The 13,412-nt window shown below is 50.8% G+C and overlaps 4 protein-coding genes across 4 annotated transcripts; 2 read left to right on the plus strand and 2 right to left on the minus strand.

The window, feature by feature from the left end:
* Nucleotides 1-379: 379 nt before the first annotated feature.
* On the plus strand, nucleotides 380-2,075 carry lcbA (serine C-palmitoyltransferase subunit lcbA; the record flags this gene model as incomplete). The annotated part of the gene is made up of 4 exons (XM_025656207.1): nucleotides 380-708; nucleotides 775-1,285; nucleotides 1,341-1,832; nucleotides 1,893-2,075. 4 exons carry the CDS (start codon nucleotides 380-382, stop codon nucleotides 2,073-2,075), a joined length of 1,515 nt encoding a protein of 504 aa, XP_025513815.1.
* Nucleotides 2,076-2,846: 771 nt separating this feature from the next.
* scw4 (putative cell wall glucanase (Scw4)) lies at nucleotides 2,847-4,572 on the plus strand. Its single transcript, XM_025665595.1, has 3 exons — nucleotides 2,847-3,073; nucleotides 3,126-3,274; nucleotides 3,336-4,572. Exons 1-3 carry the CDS (start codon nucleotides 3,007-3,009, stop codon nucleotides 4,212-4,214), a joined length of 1,095 nt encoding a protein of 364 aa, XP_025513816.1. The 5' UTR covers nucleotides 2,847-3,006; the 3' UTR covers nucleotides 4,215-4,572.
* Nucleotides 4,573-5,304: 732 nt separating this feature from the next.
* Nucleotides 5,305-8,228, minus strand: BO85DRAFT_479360 (uncharacterized protein). The gene is made up of 6 exons (XM_025662947.1): nucleotides 7,836-8,228; nucleotides 7,635-7,753; nucleotides 7,324-7,558; nucleotides 7,152-7,252; nucleotides 6,938-7,094; nucleotides 5,305-6,890 (listed from the first exon to the last, which is right to left on the minus strand). The coding sequence occupies exons 1-6, from the start codon at nucleotides 7,972-7,974 to the stop codon at nucleotides 5,467-5,469; spliced, it is 2,175 nt and encodes a 724-aa protein (XP_025513817.1). The 5' UTR covers nucleotides 7,975-8,228; the 3' UTR covers nucleotides 5,305-5,466.
* Nucleotides 8,229-8,860: 632 nt separating this feature from the next.
* On the minus strand, nucleotides 8,861-11,591 carry BO85DRAFT_375927 (class I alpha-mannosidase 1A; the record flags this gene model as incomplete). Its single annotated transcript, XM_025656196.1, has 3 exons — nucleotides 8,861-8,897; nucleotides 8,956-10,521; nucleotides 10,585-11,591. 3 exons carry the CDS (start codon nucleotides 11,589-11,591, stop codon nucleotides 8,861-8,863), a joined length of 2,610 nt encoding a protein of 869 aa, XP_025513818.1.
* Nucleotides 11,592-13,412: the final 1,821 nt, after the last annotated feature.

Genomic DNA, 13,412 nt, shown 5'->3' on the forward strand with positions numbered 1-13,412 from the left:
TGAGAGTTTCGGATCCTAAATGTCCCAGTCCAACACCACTCTTACGTAGACGTATAGTACATTTCCTTGACTCTAAATATCATAATTTGAGTATACCTGCACGTTCAGGGTCTTGTCGATGCTCAGTGCTTGATACGCTTCGTGAAACGAGCTGACCTGCAAGGAGCGCCGAGTCACGTGTTAGGGCCGCGCCCATCCCGGAAGTTGGACTTGCCGTGTTGCTTCGAACCTCCGGGAATGCCGCTGCCTTGACTTATTATTCAGTCGCTGATGCTGTCGAATCATTTATAGAGGGTCTTTCCTTCATTTCAACTTCAGACTCCGCTCATCTGCTTCCTGGGTACTTGCGCCCTGAGCGCTAAGTGGATTTTCTCCCGTCATGGATATCCAGGAGACTCAGCGTCTCCTTTCGGAGTACCTCCATGAACTCGCCGACCTCTTCCATCGTCTACCCGGTTCAGCGATCTTTCTACGTTATGTGAAGTCTAGTTACCAGAACGACCCGATCCGCTCGGCTGTCGAACTCTTCCTCTTCTTGTTTGCGGTCCGCTACCTTCTCGCTCCGAAGTATTCGACTAAACCGGGTGTGGTTCAACTTTCGGAGGATGAGGTTGATGATTTGGTGGATGAGTGGACTCCGGAGCCGTTGGTGGGAAAGCCTACTCCACTGGAGGCGATGGAGGTTGATAAGCGGACGGTCATTGTTGGGTATGTATTGTCTTTCCTGGTTTGTCTCCTGTCGGAGATGGTATGCTGACTGTTGGTGATTTGCAGCCCAGTTGGACCCAAGTCTAAGTTGAGCAACGGTCGGACGGTCGCCAATCTCGGTTCCTATAACTACTACGACTTTAACACGAACGAGTCGCTCAAGGAGAAGGCCATCCAGACTCTGCGAAACTACGGTGTTGGTCCTTGCGGTCCCCGCGGCTTCTATGGTACTCAGGATGTTCATATGAAGACGGAGGCTGATGTTGCCTCTTATCTCGGTACTGCATCCTGCATCATTTATGCGCAAGCCTTTTCGACAATCTCCAGTGTCATTCCTGCGTTCTCAAAGCGTGGTGATATCATTGTTGCGGACAAGGGTGTTAGCTTCGCTATTCGCAAGGGTATCCAGATCTCTCGCAGCATTGTTCGCTGGTATGAGCATAATGATATGGAAGACTTGGAGAGAGTCCTTGCAAAGGTTACCAAGGAACAAGCTAGGAAGCCTCTTACTAGGCGGTTCATTATCACCGAAGGTCTGTTTGAATCTTACGGCGACATGGTGAATCTGCCTAAGATTGTGAGTGCTTATCCTCATCATGGTTCTCCTGTGGATTTAGCTGACTAGGTTCCAGATCGAGCTCAAACTCAAGTACAAGTTCCGTCTGATCCTCGATGAGACTTGGTCTTTTGGTGTCCTTGGGCGAACTGGCCGTGGTGTGACTGAGCACCAGAATGTCGATGCGGCGGAAGTAGATATGATTGTGGGCTCGCTGGCCGGCCCACTGATTGCAGGAGGTGGCTTCTGTGCTGGCTCGGAAGAGATCGTCCATCATCAGCGTATCTCGGCTGCTGCTTATACTTTCTCTGCGGCACTTCCCGCTCTCTTGTCTACCACTGCTAGTGCTACGATCAACCTTCTCCAGAACAGCCCCGAGACTGTGACGCAGCTGCGGGAGCATACCAAGGCCATGTGGGCCCAGTTGGACCCTCGCAGTGATTGGGTATATTGCACCAGTTCCCCCGAGAACCCTATGATGATTCTGGTCCTCAAGCCAGAGGTGGTTGCTGCGAAGAAGCTGTCCCTGGACGACCAACAATTCTTGCTCCAAGATATTGTTGACGAGGTGAGTGTTGCTTGCCAAAATTGGCTTATACGGAAAGATAACTGACTGCTTTGGATACAGTGTCTCGCGAACGGTGTTCTCATTAGTCGCCTGAAGACTCTCCAGGATAACTTCGAGCCGAAGCAGATTGTTCCTCCTGCCTTGAAGGTTTGCGTGACAATCGGATTGACGAGAAAGGAGATTGAAAAGGCGGGAACGACCATCCGCCACGCGATTACGAAAGTTCTAAGCAAGAGGAAGTAAAGAATTTCCTTTCCCTTTCTTTCTCGTATTTCCTTACCGGCTTGACTTGAAAGTGGCCATGAACATTAATGCTCCAATGACACGCCTCTTGCACCCTTCTTTCCATTCGTGCCATTGCCCTTTGTGTTGGTGATATAGAACACCACCCTACACGATTTCTTGTATAACATATTACACCGTGGATTGATGCGACCTAGATGCGTTTCCTGAGGCGTGATATGAGGTTGTTGAAGCTTCGGGTCTCTATTTTTACTGTGCAGATATTCTTATTTGCCCATCTCGGCCTTTATTTCTTTGCGTGCTTGGGCACAGTGAACATTAATAGACATTACATTCTAATAATAGTTTCGTGTTCTTGTCCAATCAATGCAGTTTGTGATTCACTTTGTGTCTTGGATCTCAACCCGACGGAAGGGATGTACAGGGATATCCGCTTCACTGATGGTCGAGTCATGACAGGGGCAGAACACCAACCTAGGGCTCTGGAGGAGCACCAAGGGGCCACAGGTTACACTGTGGAATCGATCGGGGTTTCGATTTTGTGGCAAATGGCCTGGACGAGGCCGTGGCGCATTCTCGAGACCAAGGGATCTGCGCAGATACGAAATTAACATTCCATCCAAAACAACCCAGTTAAACATTTGTTTTCCTAGAAGCAGAATAGCGGCACTCCCTTGTCTTCACCCATGGCGCTCCAGAATGAAGGGCAGGTGTCTTCACTCTATGCCAGAGTGAATCGTCAGGAGGTGCACTTGGCTGAACGGTGTCCTTGAACAAAATCCGCGTCTTCTGCTCTGTGTCTGACGGTTATTTCCTGGTGCGCTTGACGGTAGGATCTTTGCTTAAATCACCACGTGGATTGAACGTTACGAGACTGATCTCAAAGTCAACTTTGTCAATACAGTAGCAACGGGTTTGCGTTACACCAGCAATGAAACGCCTTTTGTGCCTCTTCATTGTGTTGCTGCTCAGCTATGTTGTCCGCGCACTTCCCTATGGTACGCCCCTGAGACTACGAGTGCCTGACCTACCAATTGACTGAGGTTGTAGACGACCATGGCAAAAAGCGCGATCTTGGCCCTCTGGGTGATCTTCCAGGAGGTGATGTGATTGTGTGGGTAGACCAAGCTGGAAATGCTCTTGCCAACAACGTCGTCGGCGGCGGCGGCAATTCAAACCCAACTGCGACGGCAGAAAATGTAAGTGTAACCAACAAGCACTGCTTCCGATGTCAAGCTAGGGTTCAGACTAATGGAGTAGTCACCTGCAACTCTTCCACCACTGTTACCGACTCTCGATGATGATCTGGATCTCTCCCCCGCCGTCCCACTTCCTGAATCTACCAAGCACCCAAAGACCGGAAATTACCGTCGCTTTGGCATCTCCTACTCTCCGTATAACGGCGATGGCAGCTGCAAGACCCAAGACCAAGTCAACCAAGACCTGGACAAGCTGGCGCAATACGGGTTCGTCCGAATCTACGGCGTAGACTGTGACCAGACGAACAAGGTTGCCAAAGCCGCGCGACAACGCAACCTGAAAGTCTTCGCTGGTGTTTTCGACCTGCAGAACTTCCCATCCAGCCTTGACTACATCACCGGGGCTGCCAACGGGGACTGGTCCGTCTTCCACACCATCAATATCGGCAACGAATTAGTCAACGATGGTAAGAACTCGATTACCGATGTCACCAACGCAGTAAACACAGCACGCAACAAGCTCCGCGCCGCAGGATACCAAGGACCCGTGGTAACGGTGGATACCTTCTCAGTCCTGATCCAACATCCCGAGCTCTGCCAAGCGTCCGATTACTGTGCTGCCAACTGCCATGCCTTCTTCGATAACAACAACACCGCTGATAAAGCCGGCCAGTACGTCAAAGACCAAGCCAATAAAGTCTCCAAAGCGGCCCGCGGCAAGAAAACGCTTATTAGCGAGTCAGGATGGCCACATAACGGTCAGCCCAATGGCAAGGCTGTGCCGTCTTCGCAGAACCAACAAAAGGCAATTGCCAGCTTGCAGCAGACATTCACCGGCGATAATGAATTAGTTCTATTTACAGCCTTTGATGATCTGTGGAAGCAAGACTCCCCTGGTACTTTTGGAGCGGAGAAGTTCTGGGGCATCAATCAACGCTGACGATTGGCATTTCGCTCTGCTCCACTTACGTCCATCTGGTGTTGGGCGGCTGATCATCATGGGGTAGTAACCTTTCTGACATTCTATACATAGATATGATATGCTTTCGGATTTGATCGCGCTGGTCGTGATTGTTTCGGGAGCTTGTCAGTTGGTATGCCCTTGTGGTGATCCTATTGTTTTGTTTCTATTTCTATTACTTCTACATGTTATGTTTCTTCTTCTGTCCATTTACACAAGTCTTGTGAATAATTGGTTATGTCTCACACAGTATCTTGTGCATATTTGACAGTCACTTGGATTGATGACTTTGGTGTCATCTAATCATATCAATTCAATCATATCATACCATACCACACTCTTATGCCAGTACGTAGTAAACCCAACGTCTGATAAGTCCCAACACTGCTCTACCGCCAATCCAGACTAAACCGAAAACCACCTAGTAACTACTAAGTAACTGGGCCCCATCGTCGTCGTCGTCATCAACCACGTACGTACGTACTTCTCAAATCTTTCTTTCTTTCTCGGGAGCCACCCGAAACCCACCCAACTTCTTCGGGTAAAGCCAGACCATTGAAAAAACAAAGATCCAAACTAAAACCCCGATCTCGGTAATCTTCCCAGTTCCCACCCACAACGCCCGTTGCGAAGCAGCGAAAGGTTACTTGCGGTTTGGTTCCATGTCCGAGAATGGAGCTAGTCAGTCTTATCCATTCTATTCTATTCTAGTCTAGGCTTGCCACCGGGTTAGTATTTTGTTCTAGTTGTATTACATGTATAATCAAATCAAGACTAGTATTTTGCGTTTTGGATGAGGTGAGGTGGTATTATGGTATTATGGTATTTGTGGTTGTGGTATTGGTAGGTGGTTAGCTAGTAGTTTCTACGTACTATCTAGACTACTCGGACTGGAGATTGGTCGCTTTCAACTAACTTACTAACTCTGTGTTGTTTGATAAGTATAGGTCAGACACGTTAGGGGGTCCTTATTGACAATGTTATGTTATCTCGGTTAAGCTAGATGCTAGGTTAAATCTGGATTATTGTGGTTTTGGTGGTTGTATGCTAGAGATTTAGGGAAATAAGTGTCAACAATTGATTGCTTTGCATTATGCCGCTGCATTGCATGCAGATTATAGTAAACTGAAATGGTGTATGCTTGCTATGCTATGATGCTATAATGTGAATACACATGCTACTCCCAAACGAAAATTACCCCGTGCAGCTGGGCAGCTAGGCAGCTAGCTACCTACTCAAGACTGACGTTCTGCACCGCTTCTTCAACACTCACGGTGGCGTTGGTCTTGGGTTCGCTATTTGTGTGGCTATGCTGCTGCTGGGTTTTCTCCAGATGCTCCGCCGGTAAATCTGGCACGGGAGGGGGTTTATAAGTCAAGTCTGCCCGGCCGTTCTTTGTGCGGCCGCGACGGCGAGTTTGAGGGGGTTCGGGTTTCTGAGTGTGTTTTTGCGTAACAGGGGTGGCGGCCGGCGGGGTAGGTGATGGTGCGGTGGTGAGTGTGCTGGTGCTGCTGACGCTGTGGTGATGCTGTTGCTGTTGTTGCTGTGCAGGTCGAGAAGGACTGGCAAGCGGAGTGCAGTGGCTCGTGACTGGGACAGGAAGGTGACCTACTCCTCCATGGCCTGCGTGGAGGTGGGGAACTGTTGAGCGTCGGGGTGGGGGGACAGCTGGAGGTGGGTTGGAGGCTGAACGGCGTGAGTGACTGGGGACGGGGGGTGGGACGATGCCGGTGGAATTTGTGCGCTCGCTGGCGCTGTTGGTGGTGACGAGGGTTGCGGGTGGAATGATTGGGCTTGTGTGTTGAGATTCGGCGTCTTCGGGGATCTTGTCAGTTTGTCCGTGCTCGTCGTCTCGCCGGCCGCGCCAACGTCTTGCTCTCGGAGGCAGAGGTTTGACTTTGGGCTTGCCCAGCAGCTTTGATGGACTCGTTGGGCTATCGATGGCAGCACGGGTATCGTTGCGGCTGGGTGTTATGATGCCAGGCTTCACATGCTGGGATGCTACTTCTTGGACGCTGAGGCTGGAGGATGATGCATGCTCAAGGTGCATGCCGATTCGTTGCGCTTGGTTGAGCCTGTGATGCGCAGCCGTGCTTGATGCATTGGAATCTGGACCGTCCAGTCTGGTGGGCGACATGTTCTCAGGAGAGCTGTCGACCGTGCTCGTGGGTGAAAGAGTCCGAGAGGATTCCAATGGTTCCCCGAATTCAGCATCGGGAGGTACACTATCCGTGGGCGTGGTATTTTCATCATGAACTGGCTTTTCTGGTTCGGGGTCTCGTAGCCATTCAACAGCTGCGCATCGAAGAACCAGCCTTCGTGTTGTCTCATCCACTTCGTCGAAGTGCATTATCTTCTCCCGGTCAGGCCCACTCTCGGAGAGCTGACCGTGAACAAGCAGTCTGAGCACCCGCTTGAGCTCCTCCCGCTTATAGAAGGGTGGATACTTCAGCTGTGTATGTGCCAGTAGTGGGTAGAGAACACGCAAATATGTGTGTCGGAGAGCGGACGCCTCTTCGGGCAGGTCCAGAAGGTTCCGAATGAGGATGTCGACTAGCACGTGCAGATCATTGGTAAAAAAGTATTCGTAGGTAGTCGGGGTAGTGAAGATGAGATATAAGAGCTTGAGCGTCAGAAGTTGTAACGATGTCTCGGCTGCAAGAGTTAGGAACCTTCCACCCATTGCGCTTGGGACGACTAACCTTCACGATTAATCAGAAGAATGATATTCTCCCCAAATGTCTTGTACAGATTGCCGTGCATCGCCAAGATCTTGATAATCTTGTTCGTCAAGCCATTGGACGTATTCTCATCGACCGGATCATGCGCAGAAATCATGAACTGCTCGTTCAAAACCAGCTGAGCATAATCGTTAGCAAAACCCCAGTGCATCCCAAGCAAAGCATAACCACTCACCAGCACCCGAATAACGGGATAATGATAAGGATCATTAACATCGTACGACAGACTCTCAATGATATCAAAGAGGCCCTTGACGAATTCATCATCCACGAGAACTGTACCACCCTTCAGTCAACGAACAACCCAGTCTACAACAATATAACCCAAAAAGAAGGAGGAAACGCACCCAAATCCTCAATCTTGACCCTCTGAATCCTCGACATCTCATACATCAAATCCATCAGCAATCGATGCAACTCCGCAGGGACCTCCTCTTCCTCCTTCCGATTCCGCGCCTGCAGCAGCTCCAACAACCTCGGGAACAGGCCCTCCTCATTCATCATCCGAAACGCCACGTCATGCTGTCGACCGTCGAAGAGCAAGAACGATACGATGAGGTGAAGAGTCGCAGGGTCGTCATCCTAACACCACCAAACCAGCATCAGTTAAACCAGATCCCCACCAACCACAAGGTAAGTAAGAGAAAGGAATCCGAACCTGCAACAACCCATAAACCATCTGCCTCCGCACATAATCCGTATGAGCGACAAAGATATTCGACGCAAGCAATTTATACGAGCACCTCGTAACATCTAACTCGGATTGAAGGTATTCATCTAAAAAACCATACCACCACCCAGCTGTCAGCCCTCGCCCATACACCCGCATCCCACAGTTTCATGTCATCTCATTCCATACCTTTATATTTCGTCGCCAGGCCCAAATAAGACCTCAGCGCATTATCGATATGATCTTCCGAGGAGCAAGGGGAGGAAACAATCTCTTGTATCTCGTCCCAGAATTGCTGCTCGTTCTCGAGGGAGACCTCAAAGTCCATTTCCCGGTGCTACTGCTGGTGCGGTACTAGTGTTGCTGCGGGTGCTGCGGGTTGATCGTCCTCGTCGTCGGCGGGAATGTCGTCGTGTGGTTGTTTCCCGGCACTCATCCCGCCCGCCTTGCGCTTGGAGCTGGGTTGCGAGGAGGGGTGGTGGTGCACTGCTCCGCGAGGGTGGGGGAAAGGTAGAGGGAAGTGGTGTGTTGTGTGTGATGTGTATGTGGTGTGGTAGGTTAGGTTGGGTAGTATGGAGAGGATGGTGGATGGAAGTGGCCAAGTCAACTCGGGCGGCGGCGGGGGATTGGCGGGCGATCCACTGGTATTTTTCTGGTCGGGGAAACAGGAGTGAGAACTACGGAGTACTAAGGCGGCCGTACGTCATTCATCAGCACTAAATAGTTAGCTGACTAGCTAATTTTCTTAACTAGAGATTGTCTTGAGTCTTATTGCTTGGTATGACAACATTGCATCTAGATTTACAACATTGAGTTCTGAATGTATGTGGAAACAAAATTCATGTGTCAATATAGAAACCAAAGTTGTTTCTCCGGTCCCCATGATTAATTGTTTACAGCCACTAGTAAAGTACGTAGTCTATACAACAACAACATCCTCCCAGCGCCAGTCGCCGGGTTCATTACAGATCGCCTGATATCAGCCTCTTATTCCCAAGCCAGCTAGAGAAATAACGAAAGCATCACGCAAGAGAGAAAAATCGGGGGAAGACGAGGTGATAAATAAAGGGTGACGATTAAAGAAGAGGGTCAATCAACTCATGTGCTCGGGGACGTGGTATCTGTACTTTTCCAAACAAACGCAATAACAAAAACAGCAATATCGACGTAGACTGCACATGCACATGCATACAAAGCCATAGAGAGCATTAGGGTTACTGCGGGCGCTTGAATGGGTGCGCTTCGGTGTTTCTGCGGTCAAGGGTCAGTCTCCAGTGCGCAGTTCTCGTCAAGGCCAGCTTTCACTTACAGCACATATTCGTCCAGACTCACCACGTTCGGGTCGCTGAACAACAGGTAAAAGTACTTGAGCGTCTCCGCCAGCCAGAAGGACTGCATCTCGTCCGTCGGCTTCGGAGTCTGGACCGTCACGTCTTCAATGGCCGAATTGGCCAGCTCCGTCCGCGTGTACTTGGACACCGCCTCGAACATCTCCCAGCCCTTCTCGCGCCAGTACTCGTCGCCCGTGAGGCGGTACATGATGAACACCGACTCGATCGCCTCGGGCCGCAAGAGATACTTGCGATCCACCAGACGAGTCACACCAGGTGGCAGCCGCTCGTTCCGAATCCGGGCCGCGACAAACTCCTCGTGCGAGGGGGCCTTCTCCTCCTCGGCTTCGTCAACGGTCTCCACCGGTTCCTCCTCCTTCTTCTTGATGTCGTCGGGAGGCGTTGCAATGACGTGCCAGTTGCCGCGCTCCCGCTTGGCGTGGGACTTCTTGATCGAGTTGATAGCCTCGGGCTCAGGATCCACGTATTCATTGGCCTTGGCTTTCGCCTTTTCTTTCTCCTTCTCTTCTTTGCGTGCCGCCGCCCGAGCCAATCGCTCCTGCATGTTCGGGTCCAGCGCCTTGTAGTAGGTTTCCTCGTTCCATTCGCACTTCTCGCCGTTCTTGCACGGAATCAAGGAGAAGTGCTCGGGCATGATCCCGGTCTTGGTGGACTCGTACGCCCACACGCAGCCATCCGTCAACTTGGACGCCAAATCCATGTCGCCTTCGATGCCAAACAATTTGGCACCAATACCAACCATGCCACCCACGAAGCAGGAAAGATGATCGCCGTCATAGGTTACCTTCGTACGACCAGGCTGCTTGGGCACCGTCATGGTGCTCAAGAATCGAACATCGCGACCGCCCTTGATCATGGGCTGGAAGAGGAGCCGTTCTTTGGTTGCCTTGATGGCCTTTTCGTACATGGTGCGGTACTGATCGTTGAGCCCACCCAGCAGCATATACTCCTTGGGCAGATACTCATAGGTCGAGTCAGCAAGAGCGCCCAATCCGTACTTCTCACTTTCCGAGGCGGGGCTGGTTAAGCCTTCATGGCACTGCGCGTCGGGGGTCTGCTTATCGAAGGAAGCGCGGTACTCGCTCTCTGAGCTAGGGTAGTCTTGTTGACGCGAGACTCCACCGTACTCAGCGGGCTGGGCATCGTCCTGCAGTGATCTTGCATCATGAGGCACCAAAAACTCGGTGTAGCTCTGGGCGTCCGTTGGAGCAGGCCTAGTGGTGTAAGGCCTCGTGGGAGCAGTACTGGTGGCTGATTCTACTGCCACTTTTCCGCGAGGAACCTCATGATCGATGTGAGTGGGGTTCTTCTTGCAACCAGATGCGTCGATCTTCATTGGCCACAAGCCAGGAAGCTGCGTGTTGTCCTGATAAGCCTCGAGCGCATTTGTAATACGCGCAATAGCGTCGTAGTATTTATTTTCCTTGGTCAGCTGTGCCAGGCGGGTGAATTCCACAGAAAGAGAGCCGAGTTCAGCCAACACAGCCTTCTTGTCTGCGCGATGCGGTTGCACTGTGTAAAGCCTGCATAACAAGCATGTCAGCTATACATAATCCAATCTATAGCACCCAAAACCAAAAACTTACGGGGCCCATTTGTAAAAGAGGGTTGGCATGCGGTTCGGAGTGTCAAAAGCGCCCATTATGATCTCGGCGAGCTCTACGGCCTTCTCCAGAAGCACATCGTACTTGTGCCCGGAGATATCGTATGCACCGAGCAGACCTCCCATATAACGGATGACAGTCTCGAAGACCGGAATGTCCTTCTTCTTGGAGGTGGTGAAGTCGATGGTCTTGATAAAGTCGACCGCAAGGGAGAACTCCTCCTTCAGGCCCATGAGCCAAAGAGTATCCAAGCCGTCCACGAGAGTAGCTCCCCAACCATTGAACGGATCGCGATATCCACCCCGGAGGGGCAGGACCTCATCATGGCCCATGGCGGACGTTTTGTAGCCAGTCCAAGCGTGTTCGAAAGTGGATCTGATCGTCGATAGCCTTTCGAGACGCTTCATCTTGTCGGCGGACGATTCGTCTTTGAAATCAGCCTGCAATTTAGGGAGCACCTTGGATTGACCGGCGGGCAGCTGGATCAAGTCCTCGGGAGCGAGAGGATATTGCTCGGGCATCTTCTTCCAATGGGGGTGTGGCCAAGTGGACTCGGGAGCCTCCACTGCCAACTTCCCTTTATCTTCAGAACCCAATTGGGACTGGGCCGGACCAGACTCGGCTTCATTCTTGTTCCCCGAGCCCGTTGCATCGCTCGATGGGTTGGACACTTCCACGGAGGTCGACGGGCGAGCATCAGATAAGGTTTCGGTAGACGGCTCTTTCGCTTCTTCGGAATGTTGATCGGAGCTCTCGGGGGAAGAAGGAGGAGGAGGGGACGGAGGGGCACCTATGGGAGCCGAGTCCTTGAGGGTGGTCTCGTCAGCCGGGGGAGGGTTTGGCGAGAACGATGCAGGATGGCGATCAACGGGTGGTGGCGCACTCCAGGCGGAGGGAGCCTGTTCTCGAGATCGAGCGAAATGTATGAAGGCGAGCACAAAGATGGTCGCGAAGACCAGGAGGACCCGGTAGCGTCGGGCTCGAAACATGGTAAACGAATGTAACCGAGAAAGGTAGTAACACAAGACTCGGAAAAACGAAAGGCAAGAAACAGAGTTTGAAAGGGGAGAAGAAATCCCCCAAGCGAAAGTCAAGTCAAATGGAAAGAATAATATAAATGATCCCCCAAGAAGTGGAGGTATTGAGAGGGGGTGGTGCGGGTTATACGAGGGAGGAGGGACACCGCAAGGATCACGAGATCCCAAGGGAGTCAAGTTCCTGCAAGCCGCGGGACAAGACTCGGGGCGAAAATGAATGGAGAACACTCCCAATCAATGAGGAGTGGATTATAAGAATTGAGGAGGGTCAGATTTCTCTCTAACGACAGACTGGGCTGAGATCCAGCATGCAACAAAAGTGGACCAAACGAGTGGAAAGAGAATGAATCAATCAGGAGGTGGGTGGGAATTGGCGGAGAGTTGACCTGTTTTAGGTCATGATTGATTTCGGGGGAGGAGAAGAGAGAAAGAAGGAAGAGAGAGTGTGAGGGAGGATGGATGAATTGGGAATGACAACCTGCAGCCCTGACCGGAAAGGGAAACTATCAGGTGAGAAGAGGGAAAGAAAAAGGTAAAGTGTAAAAAGTAAGATGTAAGAAAGAGGAGAAAGGAAGCCCCCCCCCAAAATAAAAAGAGGACAAGTCTAAAAGATGGTGGGAAGGAAAAAGCACCAACTAAACACCTGCACGACAGGAAAAGAGAGAGAGAGAGGGAGAGGGAGAGGGAGAGAGAAGGTAAGAGCGCGCGTGAGAGAGAGACAAGACTTGAAAGAGGGGAGAAGAGAGGAAAAAGGGCCGACTAGTTAGTAACTGGAAGGTTTAGACCTCCGCCAGGGACTGGCCAGACCGCGCGATGCTCCAATAAAATGAATGAATTGAGATTGAAGAGGAACTAAAAGAATGGATGGAAACTCGCCTGAACCGCCTGCGGATGCAACCGCCGCTCACATCCAAGCAGAAGGCCATTAAGCCCAGAGCCCCGGCCAAGATTCTGGTGCTGCGCGCGTGGAGCCCTAAGGGAAAAGTTATCGCGGTCGGAAATCGCTTGGATCAGGAGTCAAGTTTAAGACCGAGTCTGTTGCAGTTTGCATTAAACTATTACTTGTTCACTGCACCATCATCCATCCATCCTGGCTGAATAATGATGAAAGCAATGACAATGACTGAATGCAGCAACAGCTAGTCAACTATCAATTGATGATGATGATGATGATGACTGGGGGTTAAGCAATACTCCGATCCCATCATTGGCATCCCATGTCAAGTCAAGACTGTCAATAGTCCGGCGCATTGCACCCCAAAAAATCAAAAATCAAAATGAAAAAAATCCAATAAAATTAATGATCGAGACCAACAAAAGGAGATCCCCGGATCCGCGACGGAGGGATCAGCAGGGAGATTGAATTGATAGCTGCCGGTCGGTCGGGCGCACTGGTTCCAGACTTGCAGGGGGTGGGAAGAGAAGAAGGAAAGACAGATGGATGATCGACTGTCAAGAACCGGATTGGAATGGGGAGAGCATCATGATTATAAGATCAACCAACAATCCACTTCATGTCTCTCTACAATTGTTATTTTTTCAACTGTCTACGTATGTCCCTACGCAATTCGCAGTATGTTTTGTACGTATACCTTTGACATTCATGGTGGCTGTTCGCTGCCAACAACAATAACAACAACAACATAATGCGCGTCGGCTGCAGGGGACGGACTGACTGGATCCTCTTTTTTCCTTTTCCATTTTTATTTTTCTCTCTTTAGTGTGAGTTGCTAAATATAGCATGTAATGGAGCCCCCGTAATTACCGAGACGG

The sequence above is a fragment of the Aspergillus piperis genome (assembly GCF_003184755.1).
Source record: "Aspergillus piperis CBS 112811 unplaced genomic scaffold BO85scaffold_14, whole genome shotgun sequence".
Taxonomy (NCBI): Eukaryota; Fungi; Ascomycota; class Eurotiomycetes; order Eurotiales; family Aspergillaceae; genus Aspergillus; species Aspergillus piperis.

Bases quoted from the DNA above. Each gene is read 5' to 3' on its own strand.
- scw4 (XM_025665595.1), top strand. From the start codon at position 3,007: ATGAAACGCCTTTTGTGCCTCTTCATTGTGTTGCTGCTCAGCTATGTT. The intron at 3,074-3,125 runs GTACGCCCCTGA...CTGAGGTTGTAG, and splicing joins TGTCCGCGCACTTCCCTATG to ACGACCATGGCAAAAAGCGC. The intron at 3,275-3,335 runs GTAAGTGTAACC...CTAATGGAGTAG, and splicing joins CAACTGCGACGGCAGAAAAT to TCACCTGCAACTCTTCCACC.
- BO85DRAFT_479360 (XM_025662947.1), bottom strand. From the start codon at position 7,974: ATGGACTTTGAGGTCTCCCTCGAGAACGAGCAGCAATTCTGGGACGAG. The intron at 7,559-7,634 runs GTTCGGATTCCT...TGGTGGTGTTAG, and splicing joins TGGTTTATGGGTTGTTGCAG to GATGACGACCCTGCGACTCT. The intron at 6,891-6,937 runs GTTAGTCGTCCC...TAACTCTTGCAG, and splicing joins TCTTCTGATTAATCGTGAAG to CCGAGACATCGTTACAACTT.